Source organism: Leptonotus elevatus, chromosome 21 (assembly GCF_054856555.1).
Source record: "Leptonotus elevatus isolate MCC_2025b chromosome 21, RoL_Lele_1.0, whole genome shotgun sequence".
Taxonomy (NCBI): Eukaryota; Metazoa; Chordata; class Actinopteri; order Syngnathiformes; family Syngnathidae; genus Leptonotus; species Leptonotus elevatus.
The window spans coordinates 14,297,484-14,315,115 of record NC_141259.1 but is presented as its reverse complement, the minus strand read 5'-3'; the positions used below and the strand labels follow the sequence as shown (position 1 = coordinate 14,315,115).

The following is a 17,632-nucleotide window of genomic DNA, read 5'->3' as shown; positions in this document are numbered from 1 at the left end:
TCAACTCGACCCGCATGATAAGGAAAGATTTGATTTCAAAGCATAAATGACTGGCAAAGATAGATGAACAAAGATGTCACAATTTGGTCCTGATGCTGTCAATCAGGCATTTTTGGAATTCTTTTGGCTGCTAATTGCTGATGAATGAGCACATTTGCTTTCATGTTCTCACCCGTCACCGTTTGGATGACGGCAGGCAGTGAAAAGTCAAGAGGAAAATACTAAAAAAATATATATTTTAAAGTGACCCATGGGCTCGTCATTATTTTCTTCACTGCTCACTACCTGCGAGTGCAGCAGTCATATTTTACAAAAAAAAAATTAATTACTATATTAATAATATTCAAATATTATACTGTATGCATGTGTCTGAATCCTTTTGTCTCGACATGTTGCAGTGACTAAAGTATCATTTTTCAAGTTTGAATGAATTGAATCATGCTAACATGCTCAGTTGGTCCACATTTACCTTCTCTGCGTGCATTGGCGTGTGTATTTCGTTGGTGTGTGTTACATCGCCATCTAGTGGTTGTAGCCTCACATGGCAGCATCTGCACGCCCCCATTTGCGGGGTTGCAACGTGACCGAAGGGATCGCTTTTATTTATTTTGTTTTAACTATGTGGCTTATTTTAAAATAAACATCATGAAAATGTATATCAAGGCAATTTAAGAAAAATATTTAATTGAAATGGCGTGAGATAGTAACTTATATTATGTAATAAAACATGACATATGGTAAAAGCATTGTTTTAAGCCCCACGATTTTATTTTGAAAATCCGGATGAATGAATTTGTTCTGTTGGGTTTCAGGAGCACGACAGCTGCCTGCCCCCAAACGGCGACTACGGCGTGGGCAGCGTGGTCCTGGTCAACCCCTTCTGCCAGGAGACGCTCTTCATCAACAGAGACAAAGCCTCGGACATCTAGCGACCTCCGACCCCGCCGCCCCCAAATAAGCCCTCCCCTCCAGACTTTCTCACTGCAGCACATTCAGCGCTGATTAGCAGGAGGAGGAGACGCGCGCCTATTTTTCTGATGTACAGTTTTTACACACACACACACACACACAAACAAAAAGCGCATTCATTGTGATCATTTTTAACGTCTTTCTAAAATACACGCGTGTGGTTTTGCTTTCATGACTGAAGCAAACTATAAAAGCTTTTTGTTTTCAATCATCAAGATGACAACTTGAATATAAGCGTATGTATGCATAATGTACATTGACAGGTGCGTCCCAAACGTGAGAAAAGTTTCATTTATTTGTCGGCTTCATTTCAAAACGTGCAACGCTCCGCACACGGATCGCTCTGAACGTGAAACATCCCGTCGGATTGTTTTGTACGTCATCGTTTGGTGAAACGGTCAAAAATCGCAATAAATGAAATCAGGAAATATTTCATTTGTTGTGCAGCAAATCTATGGATTTGAGTTGTTCTTTTTTTTTTGAAAGGAAACCGGTGAACGATTTTTGGATGGTATTTGTTGTCCTTTGATTTCCTCCAAACGATTTGCATTGAATGTGTGCTCAATCTGCAAACGTGAGTAAACGATCACGTCCACGTCTTACATTTGAATCACGTTTCTCCGACTGTAAAGCAATTCTTTTTCAAATCAGCATTTTAATCATGAACAAATCATCGTTTTGCTCATTTCTGTCCTGGAATAAACAAGCAGTGCCATAATATTCACCATGACTGAGTATGTTTCGGACTGATCCGTGATAGTAATTGATGTTGGCTTTAAATGTGTTCTCCGAGGGTTCAGAGGTCACCGGCTCCTCAGCATTCGCTTGCTTGTCACGTCATTCATTTTGCATACCGCTGCTCTTTTAGTCAGTGCAATTAAATAGGCAGCTCGTTAGAGTATCTCGCTAACTTGCGTCGTCTCAAACGTAGCCGTCAATTTTTTAAATAGCAGGCAACAAAAGTGAGTACACCCCCAAATGAAAATGTAAACAAAATAAGTGGGAACATTATTATTACTATTATGATTGTTATTATTACGAACCTTCGTTGCAGCAGGAAGTCGCCACTGGACATTTTCCAGCAGGATGTCCCGAGGGAAGACGCTTGGCATCGGGACATGGTGGACCCGATCTGCGCGTCTGCTTTGTGTTTGTGTCTGCAGGCCCGCCGCCGCCATCTGCGTGCAGGCTGAGCCGCGTCCTGGGTTCAAGTGTGGGTCATCACAATCAACCACGTTGTTCAAACACGCACAAGGGATGGACGGATGGTACATTTATCCAGTGGCATAGTTTGCCATGAGGCAAGGCAGGCAATTGCTTGGGGGCCCCTTAGCCAGCAGGGGGCCCCTAGAGGGTCAACAGATTTGACACAAACCGCATATTCTTTTTTTTTTTTTAAATAACCTATATAGTAAGGCTGATTATTTTTTTGTTTTTGTTAATGATCATGAATAGTAGTAAAGCTTTTATATTAAAAACAAAAAAGCGTTTTTTTTAAACGACCATGTATAGTAAGGCTGATTTTTTTGTTGTTGTTGTAAGACACCTTACGTCGTGTTTGTTTGTTTGTTTTTGCTTCGAACTCCTCTTAGTTCTCTATTTAGAAATGTAATTAATCTTCCAGACGGTGACGCGGCCTCGTGCTGCTGCAATCCCCTCTCAGGTGAAGGAAGGCCTTAAGTTATTATCCGATTGCAAACGATTTGCTACTTCTTGGAGTGCAACCATTCTTTCTGAAATCAGGCCATAAACATCTCCACGCGTGAATCGATACTGCAAGTGCTGTTGCTCATGTCTGTATAACGGACTCAGCCAATCGCGTAACTGCCCCCCCCCCCCCATGTTATTTGATTGACAAGACCAAGTTATTCTGATCAAAAACGCCATTATGAAATAAATAGGCAGTTGTGGAAAATGACATTGAAAACTAAAAACATTAAAAACTCACATTGTAAAAAATAAAAAAATAAAAAACGTTTTCTTATCTTATAAAATCTTGGAAAATAAGTATTAAAAAAAAAAGTATGACATTGTTAAAATAATCAATATGAAATATTCAATCATAATAAAATATTTCTCAGTTATTAAAGAATAGTCTGAAAGACTTTTTATATTACTACCAATACCTAATTTTAATGAAACTGTCGTTTTTATTTAATTATGACACTTTGGGGCTGCCATACAAATTAGGGTTTCAAATTAGGTTTAGGGTTTCAAAGGCTTCTAACTAGGGTTGGGTATCAAGGTAGGTTTTTAATTTTAAGCCTCGTTTCCACCGCTGGTATCTACTCTACTCTACTCTACTCTACTGTGCAAAAGCGACTTGAGCGGCTGCCACGCAAACAAAGCGCGTGATTGGTCGGCTTTGCTGCCACTCTCACCTGGGCCCCTCCCCCCTGGGGATCAAATCCTCGGAGCCTCCTTTGGAGTCCGTCATTGGTCGGGACTCGGAGACGCCGCCGCCGCGCGTGGAACGATGCTGGCCTGCAGACGACTGAGTCTTGTGCTGGGACTTGTGCTGCTCTGCCAAGGTGAGATCGGTCGCCGGCCTCGGCTTTTGCGAACACACTGAAAACGAAACGAAACGAAAACGACATAAACATCATCCGTTCAAACGTTCCGCAAGATGCCAGTTAACGACTGGACGACTAACTCAATTTGATTTGCGATGTCGTAACCAGTGAAGTCAACAAACTTTGGAACTGGACTAAAGTAGCATTTTCAGGTACTTTTGACTTTGAAAACAGAAATCTGTACGCAAAAGGTTAGGTTTAGCTCTCTTAACTCAAAAGGCTTGTTGCTTGAAGAAAAACAACACAACTGAAGTGGTTTTCAGTTGAAGTCCCGCCCTCTTCTCGTGATTGACAGCTATAATTACCTCTTGCGAGTTCGAGTTGCGGCCGAGTTTTGTTTCTCCACCGCGTCCCATGAAACGCCATTAAACGACGGCTCCACAAAACTGGATCAAAGCCCTGCGGAACTTTCTAGACCAGATCGCCACAGTCAGGATTTACAACCCTGTGGACTCGGTCAGGTTGCTTGTTCTTAACCTGGGTTCAATCAAATGCCAAGGGTTTGGTGAGTCAGTCTTAGGGGGTCGGCAGAGGTCAAGACACACTTTCTTTCCTTAAAAAAAAAATTTTAATAATTTTTTTTTTTATTTATGTATTTTTTTGTAATGGTACGTCATCTGATTTCTTTATTATTGTAATTCCGTCATACTGACTCTGTCATGAAAAAAAAAAAAAAGGTCAGACAAATATGTGCAATATGAATTCACATATAACGGAACTTGTGGTGTTCCACAGGGGTCAATTGTGGGGCCCCTGCTCTTTTCATTGCATCCAGCATGAGAACGAGATTTCTGTTTCAGGCTTGGAGGACGACGGCGACTCGTGTGACAACTTCACGGACCTGAACCTGTCTCACTGCTTCCTGGGCACCAGCCTGTACGTGCGCCTGCTGCTGTACACTCGCGCCAACCCGGCGTGCGGGCGCGAGCTGCGCCACCGTCACTTCGCATCCCAGCCGCTCTTCAACCTCTCGCGGCCCACCGCCTTCGTCATCCACGGCTACCGGCCCACCGGGGCGCCGCCCGTGTGGATCGACCACCTGGTGCACCTGCTGGCCGAGCGGCGGGACCTCAACGTCATCGTGGTGGACTGGAACCGGGGGGCCGCCAACCTCAACTACCTGACCGCCGTGGCTTACACCAGGGAGGCGGCACACAACCTGACGGGGTTCATCAGAAGCATGCAGGTGAGATTTCTTGGCAAAACGGAATCTCACAAAAGTGAGTACACCCTCTCAGATATTTCATTGGACGGAATACTAGAACCATGTCTTGTGGTCTGATGAGACAAAGATAAACGTAACTTTGTTCAGATTGTGACGAGGAGTAAAAATACAACGCATGTCTTGCCTTGAGTCGAGCATAATGTTGAAAGTGTCGTGTTCTGAGTCCTGCGTGAAATTGTTGGTCTCAGACGTAAGCCTCAAAGGACACGGGATTCATTTCCGATTTTCTCCTCAGGAGGAAGGAGCCTCGCTGGACTCCATGCACCTCATCGGCGTCAGTCTGGGTGCGCATCTCGCCGGCTTTGTGGGTGCCAACCTGAAGGGAAAGATCGGACGCATCACAGGTAACATGACCGAAACCCGAGACCCACCTCCGACATCTGCGATTATGAAAGAAGTTCCTCAACATCTGCTGCATCGTGTACGTGAAACCTACGACGCTTCCTTTGTGCGTTCAGGTTTGGACCCGGCCGGGCCTCTCTTCACCAGCGCCACGCCGGACGAGAGGCTGGACCCGTCGGACGCCATGTTTGTGGACGTGCTGCACACCGACATGGACTGTAAGCCTCAACGAGCTAACATGCTAATGCTATAGCAACAATTGTACATCACAAAATAATTCATTCTACTTTTTTACCGTGTTATCAATTCAGCGTTACAGCGACATATTTAAAACCATGAAGAAGAATACAACAATGTTAAAATGTTTATTTCCAATTTAGCGAATTTTAGGGGGAAAATGATTCAGTTAGTGCAAAAATCTTATGTCGGCTCATTTGTGTGCGTTACAGCATTTGGCCTGCGGGGGGCCCACGGTCACATTGACTTCTACGCCAATGGGGGCGCCGACCAGCCCGGCTGCCCCAAAACCATCTTTGCCGGTAAATGCGCACACGCTCACAAATGCTTGTGTGTTGCTGACGTTCAGCAAGCCCCGCCTCCTCCATGCAACAGGAAAGTCTTACTTCGTGTGCGACCACCAGCGTTCCATGCTCCTGTACCTTTGCGCCCTCAACGGCACGTGCAGCCTGACGGCGTACCCGTGCGCGTCCTACGCCGACTTCCTGGACGGACGCTGCCTGCAGTGCGAGGCCTTCAAACCCGCTTCCTGTCCGCAGCTCGGTGAGAACGCCTCCAACACACCTTCAGTGATTGATTAGGATTGATTGAAAACAAACAACGCGTCTTTGTTCAACTTCCATGTTTGTGACAAAGTTTGACTTTTTTTTTTTTTTTTTGTCTGCTGGTTGATGTTTCGTGCTCTTATTTGTAGGCTATGATGTCATCCAGTGGCGGGAAAGTCTTCTGCGACTTGGACAGACGAAAGCGTTCTTCAGCACGACGGCCTCGCACCCCTACAGGAGTAAGTATGGCTGCCCTTTTTCCTTTTCTTCAGAGGGCATGATATGTCTTATTTTCAGATAAGTTGTAATATTAAAAGATCAACTAACTTTGCCAGAGGCGGCTCCTCAACTCACGGCATCATAGTTCCTTAATTTGCCACAAGAGGGCGCCAAAGAAATGCTATTGCCTCGCCACAAAAACATCTGTGACGAGTTGATGAACCGCATTTCGTCTGGGGCGTTCACTGTAATTTATTTAGTGTATCCTAACCCTCCATCCTGCACTTTTTTGATGTTGTGTGTCCCAGAGCTGAATTACAGAGTGGACATGGTGACGTGGAACCAGTACCTGCGTTGGGGGGTGGTCAACATCCGCCTGCACAGCGGCAGGAACGTCACTGAGGCCCGCATTGACCAGTGAGTTTGTCTCCTCACAAAATGCTTTCCTCCATTATTTGCTGTAAGATTCTGCAATTTTCCCACCGTTGTTGTTGTTGTTCAGGCCAAAACCTTATCAAATATAAAAGTAGTACTTTGTCACCATCTTATGCCATCTACAGGCAATTGTAAACCTTACGGGGGAGCGTCAATTTCATCTTGGGTGGCCAAGTGTGTTCAGCCGTTCTTTAATCCGGCTCAACAATTTTTTATCAAGAATCGAGTTGAATTTATTCAGCTCATTAAATCATTGCTTCATTGTATAATAAAAAAAAAAAAATCTGCTTAATTATAATTGAGTTAACAATTTATTGATTGTATTTTTTAATTTAATAAGACACTTGAAAACGAATTGCCTTAATTATAAAATAACATAATTACTTTGTAATATTTAACAAAATGTATTATTTAATTTATTGTAAACATTTTTATTGGTGTCTGTTAAATACTCAGCTCAATTGTAATTATTAACAAATTTAATAATAAGAAAAATCATTGTTAATTTATTTCATTTTTTAAAAATTGGTTTTCAAGTAAATTGCTGAGGTCATTGTGTTAATTATAATTAAGCCAGTTATTTAAAAACAGACAATTGAAAACTTAAAACAAATAATTTAATGCAATAAATGAATAAAGCAAGGATTCAATAAACTAAATGAACGCAACGTCTAATTGGTGAACCGGAATGAAGTACGGCAAAAAAGTATTTGGCCAGTTTCCCATCGACTTGCTATTGGATTTTGGCCACATTTCTTACCCCACTATAAACACTTGTCCACCCAGGATGTGCTTAACGCTCCCCCAGAGAATTTAAACTTCAAACTCCTACCTGCAAATCAAGACAACAAACTACTGCGCAAAACGTGTCGCAATGGCTCATTGTGTTCGTTCGCCTCTTGTGCTCCACGACCAGCAAGCGCCTTCGCTTCGAGCAGTTCACGTCCACGCGTCTCCTGGCCCAGTTCGACGAGGACCTGCCGCACGTGCACAAGATCTCCCTGCGCATCAACACGGGTAACGTGATCGGGCCTCGCTACAAGATCCGACTGCTGCGGATACGACTGACGCCGCTGGAGCACCCGCAAAGGTCGGGACAAACTTCAAATAAGTTCTTGCGCGCATTTGAAGTTTACAGTCAAACTATGTTATTTTTCTGACAGTCTTGATGCCAATATAACGCGGCCACAGATGGGCCGAAATGATCATACGCGTTCCGGTCATTAACACGCATTTCCTGATCCCGCCCAGGCCGCTGATGTGCCGCTTTGACATCATCATGGAGGAGAACACGGAGGTGGCGTTCCGGCCGCTGTCGTGCGACTCTCGCCTCTGATTTAACGTGCTTGGCGGGCACAGTGGGCGGAGCTACAACCCAGACCGACAATCTGACCTCATAATAGAACAGGACGTAAGCAAATAAACTTGGAAGACTTTTTACCTCATGGACACGTGATCCAGGTTATGTTCAGATAAAAAAAGAAGGAAAAAAATCACGTTGAGATGACCAAGAAAAAGACGAGCAGAAGCGAAGTTAGGCTAACTGTTAGCTTACCTGGAGGCTGCGCGTGGTGAATTTCCCTGCGAGAGACGTTACACAAACAATCGACAAGCTGTTTGCTGCTGCGTCATCAGAAGGTGACCGCGAACTGACGGCGTTAAAAGTGCTTTGAGTACCTGCAAAGGTAGAAAAGCGCTATACGGGTGAAAGGTCATTTAGTCTATTTGTGCCCGGCAACAACTGCATCGAGCTTCCTGATTGGCTCCCCTTTTCACGATGCAATCGCGGAGTCCGTGGCGAGGCCGAAGGATTTGCTCGAAGAAATGCGAAACGGCTTTAAGATGAGGTCAAAAATCACACCCAATGACAAGAGAGTCACTCTGGATCATTTTTGGAGACTTCCGATAATCTGGATTTCCAATCGGGATTGAGGTCAAATTAGGCCTGACTATTATTGTGTGTGTGTACGCATCTACTCTCACATGGCCAACTGCAGGTTTTACTTTGTGCCTTTGATACTTCTTGTGTTATCATATTGATGTTTACAAACACACAATGATGATTTATTGTATTTTATTGTCATAACAGAAGTAAATAAAGTCGATCTGCTAACTTCTCATTGCTCCATGAGTCGCATACAGAAAACAAAAAGAACCATTTGAGCATTTATTTCAGTCCGGTCTTCACTATTAAGACACATCCGATTTGCACGAGTGGAATATGGAATAATGGCTCAAAATGGTTGCCTTAAAAACAGCTACAAACGAAAACAAGACCACGTGGAGAACATTGCTTGACACATGGACTCACTTTTAAAGGGCAGACGATTGGAAAGAACTGCAGGGGAAGGACGAATAAAACTTTGGGACTGCTCGTCTTTCGGCGGGCGGCGTCACCAGCTGGGACCTGCGGGGACGGGACGCGCGCGCGCACACACACACACACACAAAAGGAAAGAAGAAGAAATTGAGGTTAAGTCAAGAGACGAAGGCTCTAATGCGGATCACGACAACGGCGGAGGATTTTTTTTTAGCCGTGTGGGCGTGGCTGAGCCAGAAGAAGAAACGAGATTGGATGAGCGCTAAGGATGCAGTCGCTGGGTCTTAGGTCAAAGCGGCCGGCGCGGTCGTTACACAAGCCCGGGCAGAAAAAGAAGTCTAAAAAAGACGTGTTGAGCTGCAGGCGGGAACATCGCAAAAGGGGATCAACGCGGTGATGCAATTTTTTTAACGGCTTAAAAAAAAAAAAAAAAAGGAGTTCCCGGCAGTGACAAGGTAAGCACTGCCTGCCCCAGGATGAAATGAAAGTTTGGCTTTTTAAAATTTTTATTATTTCAGGTATATAGGTTTAAAAGTGACAACATTTGGTGATTTTCATACCTCAATTAAAAATGACTCATTACTTCGTGTGTTCGCGCATGCATAGTCAGTTTCCCAGTAGAAAACCTTTAGGTAAATTGGCAGATCGCTCCGCAGCCTTTGTACGTCACTGTATTATGCATACGTGAATTCAAAACACACTGTGCACCAAGTTGCAACATGGCCCTGGTTGATCTCTTAGTCTCTGCTGCCACCTGCTGGCCATATTTGTAATAACTACCATTGCTTCAGGTCAGAAGCTGCATCAAAGCCTTCTGAATGCTCTTGCATTAAAAAAAACATGTAAACACGTTTTTGGGCGGGAAGGACAAAGTAGTAAAAAAACGTATTTACATGTTTTTGGGTTTGAATTAGTTAATCACTTTCAAAAATGTGTTGATCTATATCTTCAATTGCTGGCGACCCATCTCGGGTGTACCTCGCCTTTTGCTGGGGTAGTCTACCGCTCACCTCTGACCTTTAGCAAGCACTACAGAGGACATATGGACGGATGTTATTTGGAGATTACCCTCGTCATTGTTGTGGCGGTTCTGCATCCTGACGGGCTGCCGGTTCTTGAACCTCGACGTGGGGCCGGCATTCATCCTGTACTGACCTCCTTGCCTGGGACCCTTAGCACACGCACAGACCAGGGTCAATGTCGCCCGATCTCGTGCCCGCCAGGCAGGTCACGTGTGCTTTCGCACCCACCGTGTTGCCGTCCCGCCTGTAGTCCCGGTCGTCCGGAAACATCGCATCGCCACCGCCGCCGTGCCAGATCTTGGCGGGGGCCGGCTGTCCAGTTCCCGGGATAGTGATGGTCACGCCCTCCAGACGCTTCTGCCGCCGCCTCTCGAGGTCGTGTCTCAGGTCACCGGGCCCGTGCGACAGCTGGAAAGAAAAGAAAATGGCGACAGAGGGTCAACCTGACGTGCGTCGGCGTCGCCGCGAGATTGCAGGAAGTCGACTTCACCTGCGCGCCGGTTAAACCGGGGAAGAGCAGCTGGATGTCGTCGGGCGACGGCGTCGTGCTCATGCTGAAGAAGGTCACAAGTTTGTCATGACAACATTCGTACATCGATGGCATGTACAATTTTGGATTGATTTCAGAAAATGATTCTGCCTAACTTTGAGTTCATCCTGTTGTACTGCTTTGATGTTGGCTGATTTGAGACAGAGAAGTCAACCCCAAAATTTTCTTCACAATATGTTTGATGCAGCTCCGCTAGTCGGTTCTGATTAATATTGTGCAAAATGAGTTTAGCAGTAAAACCCACCCATTTTAATCCATCTCAGGGGGGCGGCCATTTTGCCACTTGCTGTCGACTGAAAATGACATCACATTTGTTCAGGGCCAGGGCAACGACCAAACAAGAATTGCAATTATATAAATATTTTTTTTTTTTATGAAATTGATTTTACTCATTGCACTGGTCTGAGTGCAAATTGTCTCAAATTTTAAAGGCAAAATAGCGCCATCTAGAGGCAGTCCGGAGCCTTGGCGGCATACTTGCTTTGACTCGATTGTATAAAAGATGACATCATCATATCAGTTTGACGTACTGGTTCGATGAGAACCTCTGGTCCAGGGTCAGCCCCGCCCCCTCCTCTTGTTGTTGCGGCACAGAAAAACGTTTGTTCAACATGATGCCGTTGCCTTTGAAGTACAGCTCTGCAAAAAAAAAACACACAAACACAGTAAGAAGTGGCCTGTGACTCGCAGGCCAGACGGCACTCTGACCTTTGACACTGTGCACCAGGGTGATGATCTCCTGTGCAAATGTCCCCCTGCCGTCGCTCTCGGGCACTCTTGCGTCCGGCACGGAGCCCAGACGCTGGCGACTCACGTTGACCAGGTCCATCGACAGCTGGCGTTCTGCAGAGTAGCACAGCGAGCTGCCAGGAAGAAGAGGAAGAATGAGCGGTTAACTTTGTTTTTTTTCATGGATCCAAGTGGCAACATCCAATACGCGGACCGCAGCGTCGTCACACTTTTAGTGCATTTTCACAAACTTAAATCATCCGTAGGTTGTTTATTTGTTAGGGTTATACTGCGAACGAGGCCGAGCACGGTTTTGAGGTTGAGGGTTTGGATCCAGTTTCTGAGCTGCCTGTGTGGCGTTTTGCTTTTCGCCAGCTCCCTCCAACATTCCAAACTGGGGCAGATAGATCTTGTGGCGACCAACTTGTTCTGAGATGTGGCTGGGACTTGTCTGACTATTCATGGTCATCCAAGCAGTCCAAGGTGTAGCCCCGCCCATCACCCCTCAAGTCAGCAGGGATTGGCTCCAGCCAAGTATGAACTGGCACTAAAGAAAATGAATGACTGATTGTGTTGGACTGGGGCAGTGGATCACTGATAAGGTTCAACTTCCATTGATAAAAAATAAATACAAAATCTACTGATGTAAATCACAGAACAAAAGAATCAAAATGACTTACCTGCTTAAAAGTTGGACCTCTTACATGAACTACGTACTTACGTGTACACTAAAATCGGAATATCGCTCAAATAAACCAAGTTGGCAAGACTGATGCTACGCCACGCAAAATTGATGCCCCGTGTGATGCCACGCGCATCTACAGGAAGTGACGAGACAGGCTGGCCTCCAGTTTTCCACCGTGATTACGATTTGTCTTGACCACTTTTCTCCTTTTGACTTCGTGAGAAACATCCTTGGCCAACAAATGACGGGATTATTTCATGGCAATGATGTCACTTCCTCCTATTGTCTCACATCTTCAACAGACTTGAAAACGGTGGTGATGTCACTTCTTCCTCTTGTCCCGCCTCCTGATGCTTACATCTGAACTGACGACCCAAATTCACTCTAAAAGTAACTTCTGTATTTAAAGAGATGACGTCACTTCCTCTTTTGTACCGCCTCTTGATGGCTACAGCTGACTGACTTCAAGTAATGATGTCACTTCCTGTTTTTTTTTCTTGCCTCCTGATGGTCCCATCTGATTGACAACGTAACCTCACGTCCCATCTTCATCACTCTGAAAGTTTTGTGGCGATGTCGGCACTTCCTGACAATTGTATCTGACAATTGATAGTTTGAGCTCGCGTCACATCTTCACTCATTCGGTAAGAATCTGGAGTTTTACAGCGGTGATGTCATTTTTGTCCACCTCGAGGTTCATGCTTGATGGCAGTCAGAGCTTGCCTCCTATCTTCAGCATTAGGTGACACTTTTTGTGTTTGATGGTGATGATGTCACTTCCTCCTTTTGTCACCTGACATGTCATCATCTTGTACACTCTTAGTTGAGAGTAATGTGCTGAATAAAAACACTGTGCTGCCTCCTGAGGTTGACGGTTGACGTCTGCGGCCGAAAGGCGACGGTTCATATTTTCTTTGCTGAAGTCGAGTTGAAGAACGAATGCTCGTGATCAATCAGGACGACTCGGATCTCCCATTAGCATGCTGTCCGATGTGTTTACATCCGGGTTTGGATGGAAGAACGTCCATTGCTGAGTTTTTGCTCCTTAAAATGAAGACAAGCTGTGGATTCATTCGTTCATTAGCATCCATGTCAACACGTTGGCCAGCGTTTGGATGGAAGTCTCTTCCTTTAAATGAAGACAAGATGTTCCTTGGCAGCAACAGGTTTGCTTGTGTTACTGTTCCTTTAAATGGGCATCATGTTCATCGGCATCCATCTTGAGTCCAGCTGTTGTACTTCTGTTTTCAGTTTGGAAGGACTTCCGTGATTTTTCTACCATTGCGTGATGCGAAGAGTACACGTGATGGACGTTAGCGTCACGTGAACGGAAGGACGTCCATTGTGGTAACTGTTCCTATAAATGAAGAATAGTGTAGCTCCGAATCTTTCAATCGTTTCCATGTTTGGACGGAAGGAAGTCCTCGACTGCGTAACAGTTCCTTGAAATGGAAGAAGACTTGGAATGTTCCTTTGCACACGTCGTGCTGGATGGACTTAACATCCACGGCTGTGTTCGTGTTCTGTTAATGATCACGAAATGTTTCTCCGCGCTGCTCAACTCCATCATCGGCCTTGTGTCATCACATGACCGCACTTTGTCAGCCTTCCTCTTTGAAGCAATCCAAGCGAACACTTTTTGCCACATTCACAGAAAGCTTTTTAGAAATGTTCTGCTCCGTCAATACCTTCACTCCGAAAAAGGACGTTCTGGAAATGAGGGAGCCAACGGATGAAAAAAAGATGCATTGAGACGTTTTGCTCAGTGATTCCACCAATCTTCACCGCCGATGTGTGAATTTAACTTCCTCCAGGAAGTTGATCATCACCTTCGTCTTCGTCTTAATATTCGCCGTCCGCTTGATTCCTTGTGTCTCGTCAATGATCTCCTTTCTTGAATGTGCATCCATGTCGTCCTTGTGGTGGTTCCGAGGTGAAGCGCATCCGAAATCAAAGTTGCAGAAGACAAAAGAGATCCATCCTGCTGCATCTTCTCTGTGGTGGCAACAGGAAGCAAAAGACCTCCATGAAGTTCCAAATCTTCCAGTAATGTCACTGGAAGAAGCTTGAGAGAAGATGTGATGAGGCGTTGACGCTTCAATTGGTTTTGGTCTGGCGAACTTTCCGCATGTCAAACATCAGAATGGGCCTCATCATGCTTGCTTCCATTTTTTTTTTCTCCTGGAGACATTTCAAACATCAAAAATGTGCTGAGATGTTTTCGTTCCAATACTGCTCAACCTTGAAGCCTCCTGAAGAACCTTCCGGATGTCAAAGTCACTCACCTTACTTACACACTTGCCCGTAAAAACTTTCCCTAACTGCCATTTTTTCTTCTTCCTGCTCGTTTTGTCCACTTTGACCCTGAGCTCCGAGGACCAATAGGAATACTTTACCTTGTGTGCGGGGCGGACCGGCTCATGTCCACTTTGATGGTGAGCGTTTCCTCCGTTACCACGGTCATGCTTTTGGAGTCGGGTTCCTCCCAAGCGCGCGCCCTGGGCCGCTCCACGTCGGGCTCATCCCGGTGCCAGCGTCGGTCCAGACTGGCAGGCTGGACGTGCTCCAGGCGCCTCTCGTCTTCTTCTCTCGTCCAGCCGGGCTCTGCCTCTTCCTCCTCGGCATTGGAGTAACAAGTGTCCCTTTGGGATCTGTATCCCGCTCTGGGCTCCTCACGAGGAACGTTCTGGTAGCTCCGAGAGGACTGCTGAAAGTTTGTCCGGCTCCCGTTGTCTCCAACCTGGTCGTGACTGAACCTACCTCTGGCCGGATGGGAACCGCTGCTCCCTCTCTGGTTTGTGGCAGCACCTTGTCTGTCAAATCTGGTCAAGTTGGTCCGTTCTTGCGGCGGCGGGCTCCTCTTGTGTTCCGAGCCGTCCCTCCAATTGTCCGGATAGTGGCGTTTTCTGGAATCTTTTCGGACATCCAGCGTTCTATTTGAAGTCCGCAATTGTTCCTGCGAGGAGCTCGTTTGACCAGCGCGTCTGTGTCTCACGTCAATGTCACGCTGTCCACCGTTATCCGAGTGTTCCGGCTGCGGTCCTTTCCGGTTGTCTTGGAATCTCTGACCACGTTCATTGAAGCGAAGCGTTCCCGAGCCGAGAGCATTTGTGCCGGGAGGATCCCTGCGGAAGTCTCCGTCATCCTTGGCAGATGAGCGGCGCTGATCCCCAAAATCCTTGTTGTCCCGCCTAAACCTGCGACAGCGAGAGGACACGTCAACATCAGCAAGAGAAAGTAAGCAGAAGGAAAGAAGAGAATATCTGAAGTTTCTGTGGCTCTCGAGTGTGATTTAGCTGTAAATGTACCCGCTCTGATGGCTGTTGTCCGATTCTCTTCTCATCCGCTTTAAGATGAGCTGAACATCTTCTCTTTGCCTGCTTCTGTTCAGATCTTCGGTGTTCTTATCCCTTCTGCTTCCTCTTTGCTCCTCGGATCTAACACTGGGGCTGACGTCTCGGAACCGCCCTTGGCCCCGCCATTCTGTGTCCCGCCTCCAGCCCGACGTTCCCTGTGAATGGTCTGAGAGACTGTTAGTGGACAGCGGCAATGTTTCCCTCTGGAACCTCGGAGGTGAACATGGCGACCTTCCACTGCTGTTCAAACTCTGGTGGAGGTCTTCTCTGAAGCCTCGTTGTTGTCTGTCTGCATTGGATCCGCCATCTCGCTGGGGGGAGCTTCTTGGGACACGGCGGTCCTTCAAATCGTGCCGAGGCGACGGCCGCCGCCGAAAGCTTCCCCCCTGATCTCGCTGATGCCAAAAACGACCCTGCGAAGGAGAAGGAGGGGATCTCCTCTGGCCTTCTGGGAACATGTCCTCACCAAACCTGCGATCTTCATCTCTGGCAGTGGGCCTCCAGTCACTTCCATAATGTCCTGCTGATGCTCTGTAAGGTCCGTGTTCGTCCCATGTGAATCTCCTAGATAGCAGAACAGTCACAATAAGTGATGGATTTGGAACATATACCAAGTGAGTCCCTCCAAAAAATTGGGCTGTCACGATAGCAACAACTCATTCAAAGACAAGCAATCTCGGAGAATGATGCACCATCTTGCAATTGAAATCACTCCCAATTTCCCACCCAATTCACATATTGCAAAGAAAAATTCTGATGTTCTACAAGAGTGTAGTTATACCTTTCTGTACTCATACAATGCTGGAGTAAAGCACAAATGAAAAACACCTACTGACAAATACTTTTCTAAAAGTTATAGAGGCATGTTCACCTGTTACTTGTATGTGAGGGCTTGTGATGAGAAATTGACTTGAGACTTAAAAACTAGCATTTGAACAGGTGTGACTTTTTACGACCATGGACCGTCAATTTGTGTCTGAGCTGTGCTTGCCATCGACATATGTTTACCAGATTTTAGCTAGCATTAATTTGAGTGTGTCAATATTGTCAAATAAAATCAGTCAAGTTTAGAGGTGCAACAATTAATCAATTACTCAACTAATAAATCATTAAATTAGTCAAAAAAAATTATAATCCAACAATCAGTTAATGATCTTGTTCAATTTAAAACGGCCAAAAAACAATAATGAACATGATTGTAACATTTCTACAATGTCAATTTAAAATAAATTTCTGCATTTGAATAAAGGGATGGAAACTTTAAATGTACAGTATAGAATTAATCAATTAATTAAAAAATATATATATCGGAAGAGTAATTGATGGTTAGCTGCTGTTCTAACCAAACTGAACGTGTAATTAATCTCAGTATGTGAAAGATGCCACTAAGTGAAGCAAAGGAAAGAGTAAGGAATTGGTGAAATAATTCATTCAACAACAAACAAATCTCTTATAAATACCGCAAAAATCAGACATTGTTGTGATAGCAATGACAAAAACAAAGGCAAATATTGGGGGGGGGGGGCTAACAAATGGGACTTGTGGGTTGTCATTGCAACTACCTGCTTTGTGACGGAGGAGACATCTGTATGGACATTCCGGCTGCCTTTGAAGAACAAGAAAACCCCCAGTCAGAACAAGGTCAACACGAACACGCTTCTTTTATTTGACATACTGCCTTGGCTGAAGGTTTGGGGGGGAATTCTCAATTGTTTAAAGTTTACAATATGCAAATTGGAGCATCTAAAATTTGGAGTTATTCGTCCTAAAGCGGAAGACATGAATGTTGCTGCCAGTCACGTGGTGTTGACAGAGGCTGCTTGTAGCGCAATTACCAGCAGTTAGCATCGAAGCTAATAAAAGTAAACACTCTAAAACGTATTTCTTTCACACATTACCTTCAGTGAGCACTCTAAATGGGATTAAAGATACATACATTTCCAGCAAAGCCCTAAAATAAAATGCTAAGCTCTGGCATCACATTATGAAGAGGTGCGCTAGCTAATGCTAACTAGCATTTGACGCACCTACCTGCCTCTGCCGAGACGTCCTCCCTAGTGCTGCAGCGATTTAAAGCAACGATTTATACACATACACACACACACATAAATCACAATTATGACACTCGATGCTTTGAGGCCCTATTTATTGACACAAATAGACGCCAAAATCGCTTTTTCGCTGCTGTTTCGCCCAAATGTGACGGAAAATGGCCGAATGCGCGTTCTTCTTCTGCAGCTGTTTTATCTTCTTCTCTTGTTTTTAGGCGGTTGGCAAATGGCTTGTAGCGTATTACCGCCACCAACTGGTATGGACTGCGGTCTGTCTCTTGACTGAACTCCCTCTCAAAACAGCTGCAGTTCAATCAGAACACTGCGACTCAGATTCTGACCAGAACCAATAAATACATAAATTTAAAAAATAA

General features: G+C 45.3%; 3 protein-coding genes across 8 annotated transcripts in view; 2 read left to right on the top strand and 1 right to left on the bottom strand.

The window, feature by feature from the left end:
• Positions 1-1,689, top strand: part of tmem108 (transmembrane protein 108) — a 32,998-nt gene extending 31,309 nt beyond the window's left edge. For both annotated transcript variants that reach the window (XM_086066432.1, XM_086066431.1), the window contains exon 5: positions 813-1,689. In XM_086066432.1, coding sequence (XP_085922558.1) covers positions 813-929 — 117 coding nt within the window. In that variant the 3' untranslated portion in view covers positions 930-1,689. The remainder of the gene's footprint in view (positions 1-812) is intronic.
• A 1,455-nt stretch (positions 1,690-3,144) lies between these two features.
• Positions 3,145-8,663, top strand: lipib (lipase, member Ib). The gene is made up of 10 exons (XM_086066430.1): positions 3,145-3,500; positions 4,343-4,728; positions 5,003-5,111; positions 5,226-5,327; positions 5,559-5,648; positions 5,722-5,889; positions 6,041-6,130; positions 6,419-6,527; positions 7,462-7,635; positions 7,797-8,663. Exons 1-10 carry the CDS (start codon positions 3,446-3,448, stop codon positions 7,879-7,881), a joined length of 1,368 nt encoding a protein of 455 aa, XP_085922556.1. The 5' UTR covers positions 3,145-3,445; the 3' UTR covers positions 7,882-8,663.
• LOC147156063 (uncharacterized) lies at positions 4,023-17,453 on the bottom strand. 5 transcript variants are annotated; one of them, XR_015092177.1, is made up of 15 exons: positions 17,239-17,453; positions 16,770-16,813; positions 15,160-15,771; positions 14,248-15,048; positions 11,146-11,300; positions 10,968-11,076; positions 10,378-10,441; positions 10,116-10,295; positions 9,934-10,036; positions 8,857-8,952; positions 8,101-8,222; positions 7,378-7,546; positions 6,460-6,620; positions 4,892-5,910; positions 4,025-4,701 (listed from the first exon to the last, which is right to left on the bottom strand). XR_015092177.1 is itself a non-coding variant. In XM_086066429.1 (10 exons), the coding sequence occupies exons 2-10, from the start codon at positions 16,802-16,804 to the stop codon at positions 8,939-8,941; spliced, it is 2,073 nt and encodes a 690-aa protein (XP_085922555.1). In that variant the 5' UTR covers positions 16,805-16,813; positions 17,239-17,453; the 3' UTR covers positions 8,603-8,938. The 5 variants fall into 5 exon arrangements, 3 of the variants coding, with proteins under 3 accessions (XP_085922555.1, XP_085922554.1, XP_085922553.1); XR_015092176.1 differs by having other exon boundaries at positions 4,023-4,701; positions 7,378-8,222; XM_086066429.1 differs by lacking the exons at positions 4,025-4,701; positions 4,892-5,910; positions 6,460-6,620; positions 7,378-7,546; positions 8,101-8,222 and having other exon boundaries at positions 8,603-8,952.
• Between the last annotated feature and the right edge of the window lie 179 nt (positions 17,454-17,632).

Coding starts and splice junctions, on each gene's coding strand:
- lipib (XM_086066430.1), top strand. CDS start 3,446: ATGCTGGCCTGCAGACGACTGAGTCTTGTGCTGGGACTTGTGCTGCTC. Junction 5,112..5,225: donor AAAGATCGGACGCATCACAG/GTAACATGACCG, acceptor TTGTGCGTTCAG/GTTTGGACCCGGCCGGGCCT. Junction 7,636..7,796: donor CCGCTGGAGCACCCGCAAAG/GTCGGGACAAAC, acceptor GATCCCGCCCAG/GCCGCTGATGTGCCGCTTTG.
- LOC147156063 (XM_086066428.1), bottom strand. CDS start 16,804: ATGTCCATACAGATGTCTCCTCCGTCACAAAGCAG. Junction 11,077..11,145: donor CCTGGTGCACAGTGTCAAAG/GTCAGAGTGCCG, acceptor TTTTTTTTGCAG/AGCTGTACTTCAAAGGCAAC. Junction 10,037..10,115: donor ACAGGCGGGACGGCAACACG/GTGGGTGCGAAA, acceptor GCGTGTGCTAAG/GGTCCCAGGCAAGGAGGTCA.